The 22,206-nt window shown below is 52.1% G+C and overlaps 1 protein-coding gene across 2 annotated transcripts in view; it reads right to left on the minus strand.

The window, feature by feature from the left end:
- Positions 1-22,206, minus strand: part of PLXDC1 (plexin domain containing 1) — an 83,452-nt gene that overhangs the window by 7,592 nt on the left and 53,654 nt on the right. For both annotated transcript variants that reach the window (XM_003931191.3, XM_074388684.1), the window contains exons 8-11: positions 11,588-11,683; positions 8,222-8,303; positions 4,117-4,177; positions 2,925-3,060 (exon numbers count right to left, since the gene is read on the minus strand). In XM_003931191.3, the coding sequence (XP_003931240.3) occupies positions 2,925-3,060; positions 4,117-4,177; positions 8,222-8,303; positions 11,588-11,683 (375 nt within the window). The remainder of the gene's footprint in view (positions 1-2,924; positions 3,061-4,116; positions 4,178-8,221; positions 8,304-11,587; positions 11,684-22,206) is intronic.

A 22,206-nucleotide genomic window follows, 5' to 3' on the forward strand; every position in this document is an offset into this window, starting at 1 on the left:
GCTCAAGTGATCTGCCTGCCTCAGCCTCCCCAAGTGCTGGGATTACAGGCGTGAGTCTCGTCTCCCAGCCTCTGCTTTTTTACTGAATCCCTGGTAGCACCACCGCGTGCTCTGCTCTCAGTGCCAGCTCCTTGTTATTCCAAAGCAACTTCAGAGTAATGGAAGCTTTCGGAATCTGCCTCGCTTTTTCACGTTTTGCTACTCCGCCCTGACCTGAACTCACAGAGAACCTTTTCCATTTCTTTCAGCACCAAGAGAGGCAGTGGGGTGGAGGGGAAAGATCTCTGCTCTGGGGGCTAGATGAAACCTGATCGTGTCTCTTCCTGGCTGTGTGACCTTGGGCAGGTCATCTGCCTCTCTGAGCCTTAGTGTCTCCTCTATAAAATAAGGATATAACAGTATCAAGATCCAGGATTGTTGGGAGGATGAATATTAATTCATGCGCTACTTTAGCACCCTACTAGGCACTTTGTTGGTCCCCACAGATGCTAGTGCTTCCTATCATTCATTCATCCTCCTCCTTCCCTGCTACCCGGAGGCCTGGAGGTCTTGGTTAAAGACCTTCCCCCCAGCCAGGTCCATGGGTCGCTGCCCTATTTCGCCAGTTCTCTAGGTGACGTTTAGAAAGGCAGGGGACAGGCTGGATGTGGTGGCTCATGCCTGTAATCCCAGCATGTTGGGAGGCCAGGGTGGGCAGATCACCTGAGGTCAGGAGTTTGAGACCAGCCTAGCCAACATGGCAAAACCCCGTCTTTACTAAAAATACAAAAATTAGCGAGGTGTGGTGGCATGCGCCTGTAGTACTAGCTACTTGGGAGGCTGAGTGGGAGAATCATTTGAACCTGGGAGGCAGAGGTTGCGGTGAGCTGAGATCACACCACTGCACTCCAGCCTGGGTGACAGAGCGAGACTTTGTCTCGAAAAAAAGAAAGAAAGACAGGGGACACTGGAAAGAACGTCCCACCACGTACCCCCCACATAACCCTGAATAACCTACTTTACCCCTTTATGAGCCTCTTTCCTCATCTATAAGAAGGACTGTAGGCTAGGTACAGGGGCTTATGCCTGTAATCCCAGCATTTTTGAAGGCTGAGGCAGGAGGATTGCTTGAGCCCAGGAGTTTGAGATCAGCCTGGGCAACATAGTGAGACCCCATCTCTACAAAAAGTTTTTAAAAATTAGCCAGGTATGGTGGTGCATGCCTGCAGTCCCAGCTGCTTGGGAGGCTGAGGTGAGAGGACTGCTTAAGCCCAGGAGTTGGAGGCTGTGGTGAGCCACAATCATGCCATTGCACTCCAGCCTGGGCAACACAGCGAGACCCTGTCTCAACAAAATAAGCAAAGTTAAAAAAAAAAATCCTAACATAGAGTTAGAGGGGGAAAAAATCATGGCTGAATGTTTTAAAATACTAACCTTTTTCTTCTTTCCTTCTTACCATTATTCCTTTCACACAGATATTTGGCTCAGGGGAAGCTGTCAAGAACCAAGTGTTTCTGTCTCAGCCTAAAGGGAAGGGGCTTTCAAAGCTAGATGCAGGATTTTTGGTTTTGGGTTTTTTTTTGTTGGTTTTGTTTTGTTTTTGAGAAAGGGTCTTGCTCCGTTGCCCAAGCTGGAGTGCAGTGGCATGATCTCAGCTCACTGCAAACTCTACCTCCTGGGTTCAAGCAATTCTCCTGTCTCAGCCTCCTGAGTAGCTTGGGATTACAGGCGCCCACCACCACGGCTGGCTAATTTTTGTATTTTTAGTAGAGACGGGGTTTCGCCATGTTGGCTAGGCTGGTCTCAAATTCCTGACCTCAAATGATCTGCCCACCTCAGCCTCCCAAAGTGCTGGGATTACAGGTGTGAGCCACTGCGCCCGGCCGAGACGCAGGATGTTGAGAAAGGATAAGGGAGGGGAATCTCTCAGAAATAGCTACGGAATCCTGGAGGGGGCATGGGAGGAAGGGAAGAGATTTGAGGCCTAGGACTGGAGGAGCCTGCACAGGGACACAGGAAGCCTGTCCCAAGGCTTCCTGGGACACTGCCTGGTGCATTCAGGTGGATGGACCTTTCACCAAGACCCCCAGGCCTCCAGGTAGCAGGGAAGCCCCCCCAGACTGCCGGACCTGATTAGGCAGGGTGGATGGACAGCTGGAGGTGGAAGTCCCCATCCATCACTCCAGGGCCTGAAAGTGAGGAGCCAGGTGAACTTACAGGAAAACAAGACAGCCTTTCTCTCACATCTGAGTGAAGGGACTGAGTTCACACCTGCTGCAGGGATGAGCCTTTTTTTTTTTGAGACGGAGTTTGGCTCTTGTTACCCAGGCTGGAGTGCAATGGCGCGATCTCGGCTCACCGCAACCTCCGCCTCCCGGGTTCGGGCAATTCTCCTGCCTCAGCCTCCTGAGTAGCTGGGATTACAGGCACGCGCCACCATACCCAGCTAATTTTTTTTTGTATTTTTAGTAGAGACGGGGTTTCACCATGTTGACCAGGATGGGCTCGATCTCTCGACCTCGTGATCCACCCGCCTCGGCCTCCCAAAGTGCTGGGATTAAAAGCTTGAGCCACCGCGCCCGGCCGGGATGAGCCTTTTCAGGTTCTGTGAGGATTGCTATTAAGATCAGCTGAGATAAGTTCTATAAAATACCTGGCACTGGGCTGGGATATTAATTTTTCCCCTCTTCACAGTGAATTCTGTCCATCGCCCTGACGTGGGCCAGCACAGTGGTTAGAGCCCAGGAGTAGAGTTCACGTTCTAAATCGGGCCCTGCTTCTCACCAGCAGGTGACCTCAACTGAACTTCAGGCCCCCTTAGCTATGAAAGGATGGGGCAGTTCCCATCCCATGAGATCATCCCTGTCAAGGATAGAGAGGGGGCCCCAGAGGAGTAGCTCTCCTTCCCACCCCCTCTCTGCTCCCCACCTGGGCTCAGGGCTTACCTTCTGTGGTGAGGCTGTCGACGAAGAGGGAGGAGGAGGTAGTGGTGAGGTCTCCATCGTAGGGGCTGGAGGAAGTGTCAGGGGAGGCTGAGTAGCGGCCCTCATCCTGGAAGTCTTCACACGTCCTGCCCTCTGCCTGCAGGAGAGAGCCAGTGCTGTATCCTGAATGCATTTACACCTTTCCCTTCATCCTGAAAGCATCGTATCTTACAGGGCAATTTATCTGTCAGCTGCTTCAAATCCTTCCTCAAGGAAGGAGCTGAGATGCCAATCTTAAATAAACAGAGCAAATCTGAACGGTCACCAACAGCCAACTTCCGAAGCAGGTGGCTGGACAGGAATTTTTTTAAGACCAGAAAAAGACAGCTTGTCCAGACTCAGACTAATAAATAGACTGTGGTGAGTGCATCGCCATGGGGTCTGGAGAGCTGATATTTAAATGCTGGGCCCATCACCTTCTAGCTGTGAGACTTGGGCCAATTCATTAAATTTCTCTAGACCCCAGCTTTGCTCTCTGATCAATGGGGACAGTGGCCCCCAGCTTTTGGGTCAGGCTGAAGAAGAGCGAGGGTAGGGCAACTCAGAGTGACATGCTCGGTGCAGGCAGCATGCTTGCTTTGCAAGAAGAGATAAAGGGAGGGGACAAAACGGAATAGACCCATCTGTGTTAGTCTATGGTGTGAGAATAGGATGCTCCCCACCCAGAATCAAAGTGTTGACTGTACTGGAAAATTCTTGCTGTGAGAAGGAACCTGGATGGGATTCTAAAGAGGAGACGCCTGGAACCACCCTCCGCACTCCCGGAATGACTGCCTTTCTCAAAAGCCAGAGGACCAGAGGCTCAGCAGGTGCATCATCAATGTCAACAGGTGCACAGTCTCCCAGAGCACCCAGCAGTGGCTGAGGCCATGCCCAGCATCCCCTCTGCATGCACCAATAGAATTCCTTGAGAGCTGCCCACTCAAGGCTAAGGCATCAGAATGCTTGTCTCAGAGACCCACAGAGCCCTCTGAAACCTTCCAAAGTGGGTCTGATTGGCTCAGGGCGTCTGGAAAACAAATCTCAGATGGAGGGGAGGCTATTGCCAAGAGCTAACAACACCTTGAGAAGAGTTTCGAGGGGCAGGGCCTGCCGGCTGCCCTGTTCTCCACCACCTGGCACAGGAGTTGCTGCAGATACTTATGCTTCTCACCTCCTGTGTGCAGCCGTAGTCCACCCACTCCTGGCGATAGCGGTCAAAGCCACTGGAGCATCTGCAGGAGGATCAGAAAGGTCAGAGGTGTGATGGGATTGACAAAGAAGCCTTCCCCTTTTACTGTTCAGTAACAGCTCTCTGCTGATAGTGAGAGGGGGAGCTAAGGTCTCCAGGCTGAGGTTGTCAGCCACTCCTGTTCCCTCTACTCCTTCCCTGAAAGATGGAGCTATTTGTGGCATCCCTGCCCTCCTTCTGACCCAGCTCCCCAGGACCAAGGCCACATCTGTCCACACGAGTAGGTGTAGGGGCTAGCAGGACTGCATGAGCTCCAGTGATCGTCAAGGTCACCTTGACTCTGAGCTGCCACGACGCTGCTGAGAATCCAGGCAATTCACACATGTGTTCTCATCCTGATTGTTGAAGGGCCTAATCTTGGGAAGGAGAGGTGGGGCTAAAGATTGGAATCAGCAGATTTAGTCAGCACCTCCCCGTGTGATCATTCAAGGGCAGAAATGAGGGTCCTGCCAGAGGCTGGGAGAGATTTGCAACTGGCTGACAAGGGTCTCCGGAGAGGTCATCGGGTGGCTCAGCTGGGCTGGAAGACACCAAGTGCCCCCATGCATCATGCCCGACTTTTCATTCTTTACTCTTTGGTGCTAGGGGAACCCACCAAGCCCTACTCAAGCCCAAGGACACCTGCATGGGAAGAGTAACATTGTGAACCACCGGCGCCGAGAAGGAATTCTGAGCAGGTTCACTGCATCAGCACCCACCGACGTCTGGTGAGGCCAAGGGCCAAGGCTGGCCGAGAGCTGTGTCTTTCCTTCTGCAGATGGCTCTGGGCTCTGAGCTCCTCCTGCAGCAGTGATGGCTGAACTGAGCCAGTCACACTCTCTTTTCGGGTTCTCTACGCCCCCTACTTTGTGGGTTGGAGGATTAGGGAGGCTATTGGAGGCTGAGAACAAAAGTTTCTTTTAGGGCTGGGTATGGTAGCTCGTGCCTGTTATCACATCATTTTGGGAGGCTGAGGCAGGAGGATTGCTTGAGCCCAGGAATTTAAGACTGCAGTAAGCTATGATGGCACCACTGCACTGCAGCCTGGGGATAGAGCAAGACCCTGTCTCAAAAAAAAAAAAAAAAAAATTATTTTAGACCATGCTAACTGGTTCTTTCAAAGACTGAGCCTTTGGTATGGGCGTATGCTCCCCATTTCCGGAGCTAATCCTAGAATTAATGTAACCCTTAGACTCCAGAGTGGGCCATGGGGCAGGGGCACCTGCCATGGGAGATGAAATTGTTTAAATCCATTCCAGCTCAAGAGCAAAGAGGAGGGTTCACGGAGGCTGTGAAAGGCAGAGTGGGTGGAGAGGAGGGGAGCTGAGAACCGTGCAGGGACTGACTGCAGCTGTTGGAGAGACCATGTCAGCTGGCCCTGCCTTCTGGGTTTTTAGGGACCTGGGTTCAGCTCTCAGTTGGAGCTGAGGCTCCAGAGAGCTTGCAAGAAGGCACAATGTGCCAGAGTAAGCCCAGGCCCATGGGGCGCCTGGGGATGGGATGGTTTCCAGCCTGCACCAGCTGTGCTCCCCTGGATGGAGTTTCTCTGTGCTCCCCCAGCTATGCTCCCCTGGATGGAGTTTCTCTGTGCTCCTCTTTGCTAACGCAACCCCTGGTAGGTGCATACAACCAGAGGCCTTGCCCTCCCCTCAACCTGACCAACCTCCAAATGTTGAGGAGGGCCCAACCCTCATTAAACTCATGGTCTCTGAGTTTGGGCGTATGCTTTAAATGGGGGTTGCATTGATGTGAGGGTTTGGCTGTCATCTGACCCATTTTGCAGTTCTCATGGCTCAGCGCTTGTCGAAAGCTGAGTCATGCGGTGGCAGCCAGCCCCAGGATCCCAGGCTCATCTGAGGGCATCTCCCCCTTGCTCAGACAATGGTTCTCAAATTTGAAAGTGCGCAAGAGGGACCACTTCAAAAATCAGATTCCTGGGATCTTGGTTCCAGGGGATCATATTCAGTGGGTTGGGATGGGGCCCAGGAATCTGCATTTTATTTGATTTATTTTATTTCCTTTTTTCTTCCTCCAGAACATTTGTGAACTTAATGAAATCCGCATTTTACAAGCCCTCCAGGTATAAGGAGAGCCTCACAGTCTGCAGACTACTCTGCAAAGCTCTGCTCCAGGAAGAACCAACCTGGGGTCTATCCTAGGTACTCTTTCTGAGGCTCTGAGGCTCACATGAAGGATGCCGAATGCTTAGTAAAAATGCTTCTTGATAGACTGGGTGCGGTGGCTCACACTTGTAATTTCAGCATTTTGGAAGGCTGAGGAGGGCAGATCCCTTGAATACAGGAGTTCAAGACCAGCTTGGCTAACAGAGTGAGACCCCCATCTCTACAAAATATTAGAAAAATGGCCAGATGTGGTGGTGTGCGCCTGTGGTCCCAACTACAGTACATGGGAGACTGAGGCAGGAGGATTGCTTGAGCCAGGAGGATGAGACCACAGTGAGCTGTGATTGCACCTCAGCCTGGATGTTAGAGCAAGACCCTGTCTCAAAAAAAAAAAAAAAAAAAAAATGCCGATTGAGGAGTTTAAATAGCTGTGTTCATTCCCACATCTTCCTGAATCACATGACCCTAGCCTATTTTACAGGGTAGAGAAACTGAGGCCCCAAGAGAGTGAATAAAAGCACAGCTGGTGGGAAGAACACTTCTTAGGAGGCCTGATGGGCACACACCCCAACCCCTCCAGGCCCAGAGCCATGTCCTGTGTGCTAGGCAGGCTGCTAGCAAGGTAAGAACTTCCACACTTGGAGCAGGATATTGGAAAGAAGCAAAGGAATCCTGGAATTACTGTTACCCTTGGAGTCCAGAGTGGGCCATGGTGCGGGGACAAAGGAAATCACTGGGGCCAGGGGCGGTGGCTCATGCCTGTAATCCCAGAACTTTGGGAGGCTAAGGTGGGTAGATCACCTGAGGTCAAGAGTTTGAGACCAGCCTGGCCAGCATGGTGAAACCCTGTCTCGACTAGAAAAATACAAAAAAATTAGCAGAGTGTGGTAGTGTGGTAGTGTGCAACTGTAATCCCAGCGACACAGGAGGCTGAGGCAGGAGAATTGCTTGAACCCAGGAGATGAAGGTTGCAGTGAGCTGAGATTGCACCATTGCACTTCAGCCTGGGCAATAAAAGCAAAATTCTGTCTCAAGAAAAGAAAAATAAAAAAAAAAAAAAACAAGCGCTGGAAAGGAGCATTGGAAAGGAGCGGCACAGCAGCTGCACAGGAACTCAGAGACTATAATTTAGCAGTTTTCAAAATTGCCTTAAAGGCTCTTGGAGTTCATAGGGCTTCCCACTCTCATGAGAACTCTAGTCCCCAAGGAAATCTTTTTCTTCCCCCTCCTCCTGTCATTTATTTATCTTGGACAGAGAACAGAGCTTGAATTCTGAGTCTAATCTGTAAGGAAATGATTTCAGAACAAGGAGTGGAAGAAGAGATGGATTTAAGAACTTTATCACTGAAACTGAATCTCACCCAGAACTTTCTGAGCTTCTAAAACCAAGCGAACACAGCTTGTTTGCTCCCTCCAACTTTCCATGGATGCCTGCAGCCCACACCCCTGGTCTTCAGAAAACCCCTTACAGCCCAAGAAAGATCTTGAGGTGGTGTTTTGGGGTCATGGGTCTTTGGACCAGATCTTGTCTCTGAACTGGCAGTTCTCACACGTCTTTGCAGATGAGGCATGATGTTAAAATGCAGCTTCCTGGGTTCTGTCCCAGAGATCGTGATACGGAGTGGCTGGGATGGGTCCCAGGAATCTGCATGTTTAACTGGAGCCCGAGGTCTGATGCCCACAGCTGTGGATCACTCTCTAAAAAGCCCTGTTCGAGGATGAACCCTCCCCTCCTGGGTGTGAGGAGGGAGCCTGAGCAGCTGGAATCCCTAAATAGTCTCCAGAAGTCCCCAGGCTATGTTCTCGTCCTAAGAATCAGAGTGGCACTGGCCAGAGATACTCTCATGTTGGCAGTGGGGCTATGCCACCGTCTCCCTCCTCCACAGGCAGCTGGCGGGAGTCAGTGGGTAACCCTGGGCGCAAACCTCTGGAGGACATGGCACCAACTGCAGTTGAAGGTCAGGTCCGAGGACATGCAGGCATCACAGCTCCGATGCTGCAGGCAGGCTGCAAGAGAGAAGGCAGCAGCCGCTCAGCACCGAGCCTCTCCACGGGCTCCAAAGGGTGCAACTCTGATTTCCCGGTATTTACAGAACTGTGGAGCCCCTGACATAGAGGGGACCTTTGAGGAAATTAATGCCACCTCCCTTGGTCCAGTCCAGCCCCAATTCCTGACTTTTTTTTTTTTCCTTAAAGGATGAGGTCTCGCTGTGTTATCCAGGCTGGCGTTCAATGACCTGATCATGGCTCACTACAGCCTCGAACCTCTGGGCTCAAGTGATCCTCCTGCCTCAGCCTCCTGAGTAGGTGGGACTACTGGCACAAGCTCACCCACCCTCCCTGTCTCCCTCCCTCCCTTCCTTTCCTCCTTCTTCTGTCCCTCCCTCCCTCACTTCCTAGCTTCCTTCCTTCTCACCAGAATGTCAGACCCTAAACTGGGTGCTGGGGCTTCACAGTGAGACCTAGTCCCTGCCTTCTTAGGGCGTAGACTCATATGGGGAGACGGGCACGAAACAGATAATCAAAAATCACTACAGAATTGGAATTGTCGTGAGGTCTGTGAAGATAAATGACAAGGTGCTGTACGTGTGTACAAAGGAATCTCACCTCGCTGGAAACATTATACCTCCAGGTGTGTATGCCATAGTCACAGGGTTGAAAGGGATTTTTTAAAGGTCAGAGGATACAAGGAAGCAGGTATGTAGGATGAACAAGGCTAGAATCTACTGTGTAACATGAGGACTGTAGGTAATAAAATTGCACTGTATGTGGAGTTGAGGCTAAATGAGTAGATTTTAGCTGCTCTTGCCACAAGAACAAAAAATCTAGGTAGCTGTGAGATGATGGCTATGTTCACTGCTCCCTCGTGGGAACCTTCTCACTGTCCGTATGCATCCCATAACATCATGTATACCTGAAATACCTATGATAAAATAAAAGAGAGGCTATGTGGGCACAGTGTGGCCACCTTCAGTCACTCTGGGAGGGACTGGCAGTGAGTGGCACTATGTCCTTTTGTCTGCCATGGTGAAGGCCCTGGGAGAGTGGATGGAAAGAGCCACAGGCAGGAAAGCAGCAGGGGCTGCCCTGTGCAGGAGGAAGAGCACTCTCTGTTTTATTCCCTGTATATCCAGGGGGTCTGGAACAGTGCCTGGCACATGGTATGTTGAATCAATATATAAGTGCTCTTGTTATCCCCATTTTATGGAAGAGGGAGCTGAGGCTTGGAGAGAGTCATGGAGCTGAGAGTGCGAGGTCTGGGTTTGAACCAAGGTCTCTCTGAGCACAGAGACTGAGCTCTTAGCCTGGAGGTCTCACCGTGGGTTTCCCCTTCCCCAGCTCCCACTCCCACCCCAGTCCTCCTTTTCATGGATCTCTCCTAGAAGAAGGACCAGGAGGGACCAGTCACAGAGTACGATGGCTTAGAGATAAGCCACTCACCCCTCCAAAGTAACTTGGACAAGTCCTTCCCACACCCAAATGGTAAGGGAGAAGCCAGGAGATGCAGAGTTTTCTATCTGGCCTCCCAGGGACTCAAATCACAGCCTTGAGAGCACTACCCCTCCTTCGCCAGCTGCATCCAGGTGGGAGCCCTGCCCCTGCCTCTCCCGGTGACTTTGGAGGCCCCTTAAAAGCCTCCAGCTAAACTGGCCACAGAGAAACTTCTGGGATCCTCCTGGGGTATTCATAACACCTACCGACCTTTATTTCTCATCCACATTTCAGATGGCCCGAATGCTATTAAATGCGCACAAAATTCACTGGAGGGGTGGGAAGTGCCTTAAATGTACTGTGTCCCAGAAACGCATTCCCAGAACATTTCACTGCATCTGTCCAGGCAGTCAGCCCTGCCCTTGGATGCCCTTGCTCCAAAATGCAGTTTTATCCACATCCCAGCCTGAGGTTTGCTCTCACCAGTCCTCGAGGAACCCCCCGTTCTCAGGCCCTGGGCCTTCTGCCCCGATGGAGGCTGACAGGGTTGGGGTATGGCTGTGACCTCTACAGTGTCCCAGCCCTGTGACCCCCTGGTGTCTGGGTCCTTCCTGTTCTCCAAGGGAAGACACCTGCTGAGCCCTGTCTGACATGTGGCCTAGCATTCAAGAAGATCCTCACTCTTTCTCTTCCTCTTGTTCCTCCACCTCCTGCTCTCAGAACCTCCAAGAAGAGGAAGCAGGGCTAGAGAGAGGCAAGAAATGCCATGGGAGGCCAGGCGCGGTGGCTCACGCCTGTAGCCTCAGCACTGGGCGCGGTGGCTCACGCCTGGAACCTCAGTACTGGGCATGATGGCACACGCCTGTAATCCCAGCACTTCGGGAGGCTGAAGCAGATGGATCACTTGAGGCCAGGATTTCAAGACCAGCCTGGCCAATGTAGTGAAACCCCATCTCCACTAAAAATACAAAAATTACTGAGGTGAGGTGGCACATACCTGTAATCCCAGTTACCTGGGAGGCTGAGGCAGGAGAATTGCTTGAACCTAGGAAGTGGAGGTTGTGGTGAGCCACGATCGCACCATTGCACTCCAGCCTGGGCAACAGAGTGAGACTCCGTCTCAAAAAAAAAAAAAAAGAAAAGAAAGAAAGAAATGCCACCGAGGCAGGGAAAAGGCCAGGAGTTCAGCAGGAAGCTGGGGGCACCACAAGATGGGAGAGGAAATGAAAACCTTCATGAAACAAGAAGAAGGAAGGTGCTCTCCTCCTTCCCACGTTCTCAGCCATCCCAGCCCACCCCAAGGAGCGTCCGCCGCAGATCCACACAGCCGGTGTGGCCTTGGCCACGGCTGCCCTCAGTGTGGGTGACTGGGGTGCCGAGGGCCAGGGCCCCGTGGTTGATGGAAGCTGCCTGCTAAATCCCTCCCTTGCCTCCCGCCCGTGGAGCCTGGCATCACCTCCTCTAAGGAAAATGCAATGACAAACTGGGGCCCATCCAGTTCCTGGCACCTTTTCTGGGAGCTCAGTCTAAGCGTTCTCAGAGGTACAGCTTGCCCGGGTTTCAATTATGTGAGACTAACATTAGCTGTCCCAATCAAGCCCTAACCACACCCCAAGCCTGGGATGGACCCGTCCAGTGTCAGAGCTGCCGCCGACGTGCTCAACGCTGCCTAGGTGGTTCTCACCCTTACTCTATCTCTGGGAGGGAGGCGGCATCAGGCCTGAGTTACGGAAGAGAGAGGGAGGCCCAGAAAAGTTAGGGGGCCTCACAAAACGGGAGTCACTCATGGGCCTGGGACCTGAAGCCAGGCTGCTTGATTCCAGCGCTCTTTCCAGGATGGCGGAATGACCCCTACTCACTTGGCAATGGGGTGAACTCCACGGCCGACATGCTGGTGACCTTGCTGGGGTCCAGCTCGATGCGGTGGTATTCAAAGATGCTCCTTCGCCGAGATTCTGAAACAGAGGCACAGCCTGTCGTCAGGAGCGTGTCACAGGCAGAGGGCTTCGAGGCCTCTTCCCAGAGCCTGACAGGTTAGCGTGCTGCCACTGAAGGCAGGAAGTACACCCATCAGCCTGGGACGATGATGATGTCGAAGCTGCTGGAGACAGAAACAGGTGCGGACCTGGGGAGGAGAGTGCTGTGGTGTGAGGCTGAGCGACTTCGTGCAGAGACCTGGCTGCCCCTGGGGGCAGGACACAGAGGATCCCATGCTTGCTTCCCTTGCCTCTGCGCCTTCACAGCTGCTCTTTTCTCGATCCAGGATGTTCTTCCACCCCTTCTTCCTGTCTAGCTGATCCTTGCAGATCCAGCTCAAGGGCCACTTCCCCTGAGCAGCCCTCCTTGGCCAGCTCCCTGCTCTCCTGGCTCAGGCCAGGTGCCCTCCTCCCACTGCACTCATCACCCTGTGTGGACATGAAGGACTGTTTGGAGGCTGGGGCTGCGTTAGACCATGATCATCTGGTCCCGAAGCTCGCTGAGTACTCTGTGAACGTCTGCAGCTGGACAGGCTGACTTTTGCATGTTGCTGTCCACAATGGACCTCACCCTTCCTGGACAAAGGCCCTGGCAAGGCCCTGCTGAGACTTCTCTGCACCCCATGCACCCCTTCTCTGTTTACGCGAGTGTGAATTGGGTCTTCGTCACTAGAAGTAGGTGGAGACATATGTTTCTCCTCAGCTGAAGGTGCGCTTTGGAGGAAAATTTCCCAAGGTGGCAGCAGAGCTGAGCAGGGGCCTCCACAAAGGGGTGGGCGTCTGTGCTGCTGCTGGGTGTCCCACCACCACATCCTCTCCTGTATAATGAATCTAGAGGAGCTTCGTCCGTGTTTCACGTAATATCTCAGCTGTATCTCATCATTTATTTTATTTATTTATTTATTTATTTTTGAGACTGAGTCACCCTGGCTGGAGTGCAGTGGGACAATCACAGCTCACTGCAACCTCTGCCTTCCGGGTTCAAGCAATTCTCCTGCCTCAGCCTCCCGAGTAGCTGGGGTTACAGTCGCCCACCGTCACACCTGGCTAATATACATATATATATATATATATATATATATATATATATATATATATATATGTTTTGTTTTGTTTTGAGACAGAGTTTCACTCTTGTTACCCAGGCTGGAGTGCAATGGCGTGATCTCAGCTCACCACAACCTCCGTCTCCTGGGTTCAGGCAATTCTCCCGCCTCAGCCTCCTGAGTAGCTGGGATTACAGGCACGCGCCACCATGCCCAGCTAATTTTTTGTATTTTTAGTAGAGACGGGGTTTCACCACGTTGACCAAGATGGTCTCGATCTCTTGACCTCGTGATCCACCCGCCTCGGCCTCCCAAAGTGCTGGGATTACAGGCTTGAGCCACCGCACCCGGCAATATTTTATATTTTTAATAGAGACGCGCATTTCATTATGTTGGCCAAGCTGGTCTCCAACTCCTGACCTCAGGTGATCCACCCACCTCAGCTTCCCAAAGTGCTGGGATTACAGGCGTGAGCCACCATGCCCAGCCTGTATCTCATTATTTATTTATCCTTAGTCTTGGAATCAGCCCTTCCTACTTAACCCAGGACTGCACCCTCGTGGGTCTGGCACCAAAGCATGCTCTCTTCCACTACATCACACCACCCTGTCCCGCTGCAGGACAGCTCAGCAGCCCCTGAAATACTCAAGACCTTGGAATGTCATTCCATGCAATGAAAAGAAAACTGCCCTGGCACTGGTGTCAACAAAGTTCCCCTAAAGCTGAACAGGAATCTGCAGCCCTGAGGCCTCTGCCTGAAATGCTAGTGCTCCCCACTCCCAGGCCGCCCGGAGGGTGCACCTGCCCCCTGCCAGGTCAGATGCTGCTCCAGGCCCAGTGGAAAGGGCAAAGCAGATGGGGAACTGACGAGAGCACGGAGGAACATCAGCTCTGCCCCCGGAGGGTGCCCACACAGTGGGAGGAGGCTTAGGGTTGACAGGCGCTGCTGGGCAGACAGGCGCTGCCCTTACCACCTATGTGACCTTGGACCAGGGCCTCAGTGAGCCGAATCCACACATGGGGCTGGTGATGCCACACGAATGGGATGGTCCTAAGAACTAAGGAGATGCTATGTGTATAGCGCACCAGGACCCCAGGAGCCCTCAAAGCATGTGAGCCCCTTTTCTCCCCGCCCCGACTGCTTTTGTGTTGTTGTTCTCGCGGCTGAGACTCTTTGCAGCCTCTTCTAAGCCCTCAAACTCCACCCTAAGCAATGTTTATAAACTTGAACATCAGGAGGAAGGATGCGGAGGCCGGGTAATTACTGTTTATGCTTTTGTAGAGACAGGGTCTTCTTACGTTGCTCAGGCTGGTCCCAAAGCTTTCCCCTTGCTCCCTCCCTCTTCCATCTCTCTCTCTTCGATGGCATATTTCTTGTTAGCGAGTCTCAGGTGGGTACCCCAGTTCCCCGCTGCTGTGGAGAGAGAGCAGGCCCACAGAGGCGGCCTGACCGAGGTGCTGTGCTGGCAATCCAGACCCCCGGTCCCACCCGTCACCCTGCAGGCCTCTCCTCTCCTCTTCTGCCCCCACGGTCCGGGCCGCCTGCTTCTCCCGCTGTGGCTGCCACCGCCCCCACCCTGGCTTCCCCTTGTTTCTTCCTGGTTATTGTTTCTTGCTGTTGCTCCACTGGCAAAGGAGGTCAATGGTGCAGTGGGGTGCGGCAGTGCTCAGGTGGCGAATGGGCCTGGGGACCCTGGGGGTTGAGATGGATTTCCCACGCCCGCTCCGAGGGCTGCTCGGAGAGTACTTACCTTGGAATCCATCTCCCCGAAACACACCTACTGACTCCCGGGGGAGAGGCGGTGGAGGGGCCTTGAGCCCTGGTCTTCCTTTCCTACCAGGAGACAGCTCCAGCCCTGCAGCCCCTTCCTTCCCCGGACTCCTGCACTGCAGCTGGATGGTTTGGAATGAGATCCAGGCCTCCTCCCACGTTTTCCTCCCTTCCTTCCATCCCAGGCAGATCAGGGAACTTGCTGCTTCTCAGGAAAGCAGCTGGATAGAGTGGGTGGGACGAGGAGTCCACGTGGTCCCCCCAGGCAAGCACTGGGCAGGTGTGGGCTTTACGAGTGAGGAGATGGGCTACAGCTGCAGAGACGCAGACATACCAGGTTGAGAGAGCAAGGGAGTTAAGAAGTCAAGTTGGCTGGGCACAGTGGCTCACGCCTGAAATCCCAGCACTTTGGGAGGCTGAGGCGGATGGAACACCTGAGGTCAAGAGTTCAAGACCAGTGTGGCCAACATGGTGAAACCCTCATCTCTACTAGAAATTTAAAAAATTATCTGGGTTGGTGGTGGGCGCCTGTAATCCCAACTATTTGGGAGGCTGACGAGGAAAAATTACTTGAGCCCAGGAGGTGGAGGTTGCAGTGAGCTGAGATTGCACCACTGCACTCCAGCCTGGGTGACAGAGTGAGACTGTCCCCCCAAAAAGAAGTCACATTGTCCTACCATTGATTCACAAGTGGAGAAACTTAGGTTCAGCTAGATTAACCCATAGATGAATACAACTTTGTATAACACTTTTTTTTTTTTTTTTTTTTTTGAGACAGGGTCTCCCTCTGTCACCCAGGCTGCAGAGCAGTGGAGCAATCACAGCTCATTGCAGCCTTGACCTCCCAGGCTCAGTGATCTTCCTGCCTCAGCCTCCCAAGCAGCCGATATTACAGGCACACCCCAGCATGCCTGGCTAATGTTTGTATTTTTAGTATAGATGGGGTCTCCCTCTATTACCCAGGCTGATCTCCAACCCCTGGGCTCAATCAATCTGCCTGCCTCAGCCTCCCAAAGTGCTGAGATTCTAGGCATGAGCCACCAAACCAGCCACATCTCTTTACAATTTACCAAGCCTAGCCACAGTCTTAAATGGAAAACATCTACTGAAATGAGAAAACCCCCACAAAACCACAGCGCCCCCATGCACCATATTTGTTGCTGCCTTTGGCACACAGGTGCGGAGCCTGCTCTGTGCAGGGGCCGTGTGAGTGCAGAGCGTCCCGTGAGTGCACAGCCTTACAGGCTCCCTGGAGCTGCGCCATCCCTTTTTCCCTTATAACTTTCTGAGATGCACAGACAGACGTCGCTGCTCTCCCCACTTTACAAAGGAGAAAAGTGAGATCGGAGAGGGGGTGTTTTTTTTAAAGATGGGGTTTCATCATGATGGCCAGGCTGGTCTTGAACTCCTGACCTCAGGCGATCCACCCACCTGGGCCTCCCAAAGTGCTAGGATTACAGGCGTGAGCCACCGCACCCAGCCCCAGCTACACTTTCAAAAAAGTTACTGAACGTGGAGGTAGGAACAGATGTGTTCAGTTGCCTCTTGCCCATCTGCATACACGATCTCCAGCACACCCCCGCTGAGAGCTTTCTGATTTGTATTTCTAAAAGAGTCAAAGGGAAATATTTACATTTCTTTTTTTCTTCTTTTCTTTCTTTTTTCTTTTTTTTTTTTTTTGAGTCAGGGTCTCCCTCTGTTGTCCAGGCTGGAGTGCAATGGCACAATCACAGCTCAACTTCCTGAGCTCAAGTGATTCTCTCACTTCAGTCCCTCCCCCAGCTCCTCCCCCTACCAAAGGCACATGGCAGGGTAATTATTTTTTATTCTTTTGCAGAGACAGGGTCTCCCTATGTTGCCCAGGCTGGTCCCAAACTCCTGGCCTCAAGCAATCCTTCTGTCTCCAACTCCCAAAGTGCTGGGATTACAGGCGCCAGCCACCATGTCAGGACACATCTCTTTACAATTTAACCAAACCTAATTATTTATTTAAAAATAAATAATTGGCTGGGCATGGTGGCTCACACCTGTAATCCCAGCACTTTGGGAGGTTGGGGTGGGCAGATCACCTGAAGTCAGGAATTCGAGACCAGCCTGGCCAACATGGTGAAACCTCATCTCTACTTAAAATACAAAAATTAGCCAGGTGTGGTGGTAGGCACCTGTAATCCCAGCTATCCAGGTAGCTGAGGCAGGAGAATCGCTTCAACCCGGGAGGCAGAGGCAGAGGCTGCAGTGAGCCAAGATTGTGCCACTGCACTCCAGCCTGGGTGACAGGGCAAGATTCCATCTTTTAAAAAATAATTAATTAATTAAGTCAAAATTCAAAAGATAGAATGATTGTGTGTTTGTCTCCTAAAGAACCCTACGTCTGAGAGAGGAGGCCGAGTGGCAAGCCTCATAAGTATCAGGCAGTAACTGCCAGGTGCCCACAGAGTCACTGTGGCTCTAAGAGGAGCTTTCCTCCATCAAAAGCTGAGGGGGTGAGGTCCACAGAGCCCTGTACCCGCGTGGGCACACCCAAGCCTCCAAGACACACACACCCCTGCACACGAACACACATGACCCTTTGACACACAAGAAAGACCCTTTGCCAAGCACAAGTGGGGTCTGACAGAGATTGGAGTGAGGGTGGGCACCTTTTTGTAATTCACATGCCCAGAGGCAGCACCAAGGCCTCCAGTGCTGCAGGTGCCCCTAAGTGACACCAGTGGCTCTGAGGGAGCCTCGGGGCCCAGGAACATCTAGATGAGGATGGAAAGTCTTAGGCAGCCTTTCGCACGCCATCCCCACTCACCATACCCAGGGGCCGTCTCTCCTACCCCTTCAGCACCAAAATGTAATGTGATAAAAAATGAACATGAGACCAGGCTCGGTGGCTCATGCCTGTAATCCCAGCACTTTGAGAGGCCAAGGTGGGTGGATCACAAGGTCAGGAGTTTGAGACTAGCCTGACCAACATGGTGAAACCCTGTCTCTACTAAAAATATGAAAATTTGCCAGGTGTGGTGGCACGCCCCTGTAATCCCAGCTACTCAGGAGGCTGAGGCAGGAGAATCATCTGAACCTTGGAGGCAGAGGTTGCAGTGAGCCGAGATTATGCCATTGCACTCCAGCCAAGAGACAAAAGCGAGACTACATCTCAGAAAAATAAAAAATAAACATGAAACTCCAGGTCTTCCGTGTCCTGACTTTCAAGGTGCCTGAGGCCATGGGGTCTAGAATCCAATGTCAAACTTTCGTCCTTCAACTGCCTCATGCTTCAAGGCTCAGCTCAAATGGCGCCCCCTCCTTGAAGACTTCTCTACTCTCAGGCGAAGTTACTGCCTGCCCACCCCTGCCGGCCCCGCTGTAAGCCTACAGCCCCTGAACAAGGTCCAAAGTCCCCCATTACATTGCTCAGTCAATATCTGCTCTCCTGGCCACTCCCATGGCCAGATCACAAGCTCCACTAAGACGGTCTGCATGGAATTTGTCTCTGTACCTCATCCCCTAGCACCAGGCCTTGCACTTAACAGTTAAGAAATGACTGTGAGTGAATGAATGGGTTACAAATAGTCAAGAAAACCTCAACAACTTACAACATCAGCCCACAGCCCAAAGGAAGCACGCCCTTCCTCCCCTGCCCACCACAGATGACTGCCTTTCTCAAAAGGACAGCCCCCAAAGACCACAGTAAACGAGACATGCCGCCTCCTAAGTTAGAGCCCAAAGCAGCAGGAGACTCGCTTTCAGGATTTCTGTACCTGCAAGGCTGCAGGGCAGAGCTTGCCCTCATCAGCAGCACGGGGAATGGGAGGGACAAAGGGACTCAGGGTGGGGCAAGGACTTTTCAAGGGAGGTGATTTCCAGGATAGAGATACAAGTGGCACCCAGGGAAGGCAGGGCTCCCAGAAACCTCACACCGGGATCTAGGGATGGGTCTCCCCACCATCTGGGCTGGGGAGCAGAGTTGGGGTGTGCTCCAAACATGAATGCAGCCAGAGACACCAGTCGTCCTCTGAAAACACAGTCCTTCCAGCGGGGTGGGGAGACCAAATGGTGCAGAAAGGGGGATGGGGGTGGAACTGTATCTCTAATTGAAACTATTCGCTCACTTCAACAGCCAGTTTGTACTTACTTGTTCGAGTGTGGGTTTGGTAATATTTTTATCTTTTTATGAAAGCATCCTTATACCACCCCCCCCCCACACACACACACCTGGGTTATTTGTTTTGGATTGTTTTACCAACATCTGGAGCTTGCCCAAGACAATGACTTCCAGCTCCATGACCAACAGATCCTTTCTGGAACCAAGACGCAGATTGCCCCAAAGCACCATTTCTGGCACTTTATAAGGCATTCTGTTTTATCCCTGCTTTCAGGCGTCAGTCAGTATCTGCTCTCCTGGCGTGGAATCTGTCTCCGTACCTCATCCCCTAGCACCAGGCCTTGCGCTTAACAGGACCTTAAGAAATGACTGAGTGAAATGACTTGGGGAGCAGAGTAGTGGGGAACACAGAAGTGAGAAGGGAAGCGAGGGAAGAATGGGCCCCCAAATTAAAAACTTCCAGAGACACCAGAAGGGCACTTTAAAGGATGCTTTATCAGAAGAGGCGAGAAGGCGCAATCGCCGGATCTGGTGACTACATCAGCTTCTCCCTGCCTCCACTTCCTCAGTGGGGAAGGAGGATGAGGCCGGGAGCTGCTGGCAGTGTCTAGGGGTGAGGTGCTGGCTTTCACCTGGCAGGTGGACCCAACACCTCAGCACACAGCCCCTAGAGCCCTTCTGCAGCCAGCTCTGGAGCCCTTTGTAAGAAAATCCTGATTAACTGATTCCACTAATTCAGAATCCCTGTTGCCGAGAAATGTTAAGTTTACCCTGTCCCTGTGGCTCCCTCATGGAGAAAACCTCTTAGTTTGTCTAAACAGTGGTGAGCAGGTAACAGTTGCCTACTTGGTATATTTTTGAGTTATGCGAAAGTACAGAACACCTGTTTGTTAATAATGGCCACCTGTGTGGAGAGAATAAATTCGTGGATCAGAATCTGCTTGGGGCCTTCAGTCTGGAATGCTGTCAGCCCCTGAGGCTCTCAGCTCAGAAGGCTGCTGGCCCCCCAGATAGACCCATTTTGCTGTTTTATCTCATTTCCTTCCGTGCCGCCTGGGTGGGGGTCTCCCGGCCAATCTGGTACTTGGTACCCTGTCAGTTTTGATGTTGGCAATGCTAAAGTTGCTTTTATACTGACCACGAAATAAAGAGTTTCTTAAGCAAATGAACAGAGAAAATAATACTGACTTCTGGTGGTTGGTCTGTCCAGCCACATAGTAAATACACTGCACTGTGGGTTTTGAGTGCCTCTCCAAACAGATGCTGCTAATTGCACGTGACTTTTCTTTTCACCAAAGATGATTTGCAGACTCTGCTGAAGAGCCTGCGGAACAGTTTATATGAGGAAGTACTGGTAGGAAGAATGCTTGTGATTCTCAGCCCGTCCTTCCCTCTCCCCCAGGAGTGAGGCTGTGAAGAATCCTCCCATCGCCTAACAGGGGTGGGGAGGAAAGTGTTTAGGCCGAAGGGAGGAGAGTTTCCTCCAGACAGGGTTCAGTGGCTGGGGATTCCTAAATAGTGAAGAATCAAACTCCCCTCCCAGGCAGGGAGGAGTCAAACCTGGGCATAAGGATGGTGACGCCATCATTCCGCATGACCAGGTGGGCTTGGTCAATGGGATCATCCGTGGTGATCACACGGTCTGCAGACTAGGTGGCTCTTCCTGAGCTTGTTTCCTGGAAGCAATGGTTATTTGGGGTTTACTATTCCCAGCAGCCCAACCTAATCCAAACAAATTCCCTGCAAGTGGGGTTGAATATGGGACCCAAAGGCATCTGATCTCTTAGCCACATAAAAGCCATTCCTCCCCAGAAGCAGAGGCTGTGGCCCGTTTTAAACCCCCATGAGGGCCATAGGTCCTGCCCCAGAAAAATGCATGGGTGCGAACAGGTACCGCTTACATCTCAACACTCCACAGACAGGCCCTGCACAGTGGCTCACACCGGTAATCCTGGCACTTTGGGAGGAGGATGGCTTGAGCCCAGGAATTCAAGACCACCCTGGGCAACATAGAGCTTGTCTTTACAAATAATAAATAAATAAGCCAGGCATGGCGGTGCACACCTATAGTCCCAGCTACTCAAGAGGCTGAGGCAGGAGGATCGTGAACCCAGAAAGTTGAGGCTGCAGTGAGCTATGATTGTGCCACTGCACTCCAGCCTGAGTGACAGAGCAAGATCCTGTCTATTAAAAAAAAAAAACAAGACCGGGTGCAATAGCCCACGCCTGTAATCCCAGCACTTTGGGAGGCCAAAGCCGGCAGACCAGCTGAGGTCAGGAGTTCAGGACCAGCTGACCAATATGGTGAAACCCCATCTCTATTAAAATATTCAAAAATTAGCCAGGCATGATGGCAGGCGCCTGTAATCCAGCTGCTGAAGCAGGAGAAGTGCTTGAACTCAGGAGGTGGAGGTTGCAGTAAGCCAAGATGGCACCATAGCACTCCAGCCTGGGTGACCAGAGTGAAACTCCGTCTCAAAAAGAAAAAAAATTCCTTATACAATTTTAAGAGTTCCCAGACTTCCTGAATCTTACGCCTGTTCCCATAAGCTAAAAACCTCTGATAAAAAGGGATGCAATTTCCAAAACAACTCCCAAACTCAAGTGATGTCAGGCCCCTGTGCCCACCTAGAGTCACCACAGAGCTGAAGGCAAGGTCTGTGCTGCGTCCGTTCCCTCGGCGGTGCCCTGACCCCAGCACCTACGTCCACTTTCTTGCAGTTACTCATTTTCTAAAAATTGTAGCGCCTGCCCACTGGGCTCAGTGCCAGGGGCCACGGAGAGCCCCCAAGCGATTCACACCTGGTTGGGGAGGAGGATATGTTAAAAGTGTCAGCATTTGTTCTTACTACCACTAGAAAGAAAAGAAGGGGGAACAGAAGTCAGCGAAGTGCTGGGGGAAAGAGGAGGAACCCGTGCATTCCACCGCATGGCGGGGTGGTTACTCGCACAGCATCTGAGCTGGGGCCGCTGGATGGGGAGAATAGTGCCAAGCGGTAAAAAGGACTGGACTAAGAGGCATTTTATACAAAGGGACTGTGTCATAGCGATGTGGATGGCCCTTGGCATGTTCAGGGAACCCAGCGGACACAGAGCAGAGCTGCCCAGGCAGAGGGCGGTGAGTGGAGGGGGGGTTTGGAAATCAGCCTGTGTGGTTGACTGCGCCCAGCTGTGCCGGGCCTTGAATGCCACACTGAGGATTTGGGCCTGACCTGTGTGTGGGCAGCAAGGAGTCGGAGAATGATGTGATCAGATCTGACGGTGACAAGGAGGAACAGGGGACAGAGGGAAGGTGTTAGGGGGAGATCCCACAAGCGCCGAGGCAGGAGCAAAAAGCCTCAGCCTATTTCCATATAAATAATGAAGAAGAAAGCAACTAGAAATATAACGGTAGTCGTTATTATTCATAAGTGATCTTAGTTATTCGTAGGTGATCCTAATTCTATTTTTTTTTTTTTTTTTGAGATGGAGTTTCGCTCTTGTTACCCAGGCTGGGGTGCAATGGCGCGATCCCGGCTCACCGCAACCTCCGCCTCCTGGGTTCAGGCAATTCTCCTGCCTCAGCCTCCTGAGTAGCTGGGATTACAGGCACACA

The sequence above is a fragment of the Saimiri boliviensis genome, chromosome 17 (genome assembly GCF_048565385.1).
Source record: "Saimiri boliviensis isolate mSaiBol1 chromosome 17, mSaiBol1.pri, whole genome shotgun sequence".
Taxonomy (NCBI): Eukaryota; Metazoa; Chordata; class Mammalia; order Primates; family Cebidae; genus Saimiri; species Saimiri boliviensis.